Source organism: Propithecus coquereli, unplaced genomic scaffold, assembly GCF_000956105.1.
Source record: "Propithecus coquereli isolate 6110/MARCELLA unplaced genomic scaffold, Pcoq_1.0 Scaffold602, whole genome shotgun sequence".
Classification (NCBI taxonomy): Eukaryota; Metazoa; Chordata; class Mammalia; order Primates; family Indriidae; genus Propithecus; species Propithecus coquereli.
Genome location: NW_012151975.1, coordinates 709,763 through 711,221, shown reverse-complemented (window position 1 = coordinate 711,221; position 1,459 = coordinate 709,763). Strand labels below are relative to the sequence as shown.

At 40.2% G+C, this 1,459-nt stretch overlaps 1 protein-coding gene across 1 annotated transcript in view; it reads right to left on the bottom strand.

Annotated features, from left to right (window-relative positions):
* Positions 1 to 1,459, bottom strand: part of TCTE3 (t-complex-associated-testis-expressed 3) — a 39,948-nt gene that overhangs the window by 11,433 nt on the left and 27,056 nt on the right. Inside the window, exon 2 of the mRNA XM_012659305.1 lies at positions 980 to 1,186. Coding sequence (XP_012514759.1) covers positions 980 to 1,186 — 207 coding nt within the window. The remainder of the gene's footprint in view (positions 1 to 979; positions 1,187 to 1,459) is intronic.

The following is a 1,459-nucleotide window of genomic DNA, read 5'->3' as shown; positions in this document are numbered from 1 at the left end:
TAGTATTACTTTTATAGCATTAGTTATGCAAAATTGAAGAAGCTTTTTTAGGCCAGCCTGGAAGCCTATGTCTGAGTTTCAAACAACTGTTATAAATGGACTTTAGATTCCAGATTAAAGTTGGGACTGCCTGTTTCTAAGATTTTAAAAAATATCAGATACAATAAAATAGGGCATAAAAACATATTCAGGAACAAATTTCTCACATATATATAGTCAATATGGTTTTTAAATTTTTCCAAATATGAGAGAAACATGAGCTCTGAGGGATAAATAACTTGTGGATAACTGTTGAGTTAAATAACAAAAGAAAATTCCCTCTAATCTAGCTCATATCATCAATGTGAAGACCCTTGAGTAGGACAACAGTTTACTTTGGTATTTTCAAAGGTAAATGCTACAAAAAATCAGTCAGGGTAATTGTTCTGCCATCATTCTTAACATAGTTTATCAAGCCCCGAAAGCCTAGATAATTGTGATAATTTCATGTGTCAAATTGACTTGGCTAAGGGATGCCCAGATAGCTAGTAAAACATTTCTAGGCATGTCTGCAAGAGTGTTTCTGGAACACTTAACATTGGAATCAGTAGCCTGAGTAAAGATACCCTCACCAATGCAGATGGGCATTATCCAAGCCACTGAGGGCCTGAGTCTAACACAAAGGTGGAAGAAGGGAGAATCTACTTTCTGCTTGAGCTTGGACATCCATCTTCTCCTGCCCTTGGACATCAGCACTCCAGGTTCTTGGGCCTTTAGACTCAGACTGGGACTTAGACCACTGGCTTCCCTAGTTCTCCGATCTTTGGACTAGGACTATATTACACCACTGGCTTTCTGGTTCTCCAGCTTGCAGATGGCAGATTGTGGGATCTCCTGGCCTCCATAATTGGATAATAAATCTCCTCACATATATAATCTCCTATAAGTTGTTTCTCTAAAGAACCCTAATTAATACTATCATATATATCTATCAACCTACCACTAATATCTGCTGGACTTTAGTTTCTACTGAATGAGCTTGGAATTTCTTCAATGGCTCCATTCTGTATGAATTGGCAAACTTTAATTTTGCCAGGGCACTCTTCCATTCTTTACCTATATCAGCAATTGAGTCATCAAATGGAGGCTCCACATACTGAACGTCATGAAATGATTCTCTTAGTCGTTCTCTTAAAATCTGTGCATACTTGGGGGGGCAGAGAGAGAGAAAATGTAAGAGATGTTACTTTTTAAATTGCAAAATGAGGCCAGGCATGGTGGCTCACACCTGTAATCCTAGCACTCTGGGAGGTTGAGGCAGGCGTGTCACTTGAGCTCAGGAGTTCGAGACCACCCTGACCAAGAGTGAGATCCCCATCTCTACTAAAAATAGAAAAATTTGCCAGGCGTCGCAGCATGCGCTTGCAGTCCCAGCTACTCGGGAGGCTGAGACAGGAAGGATTGCTTGAGCCCAGGAGTT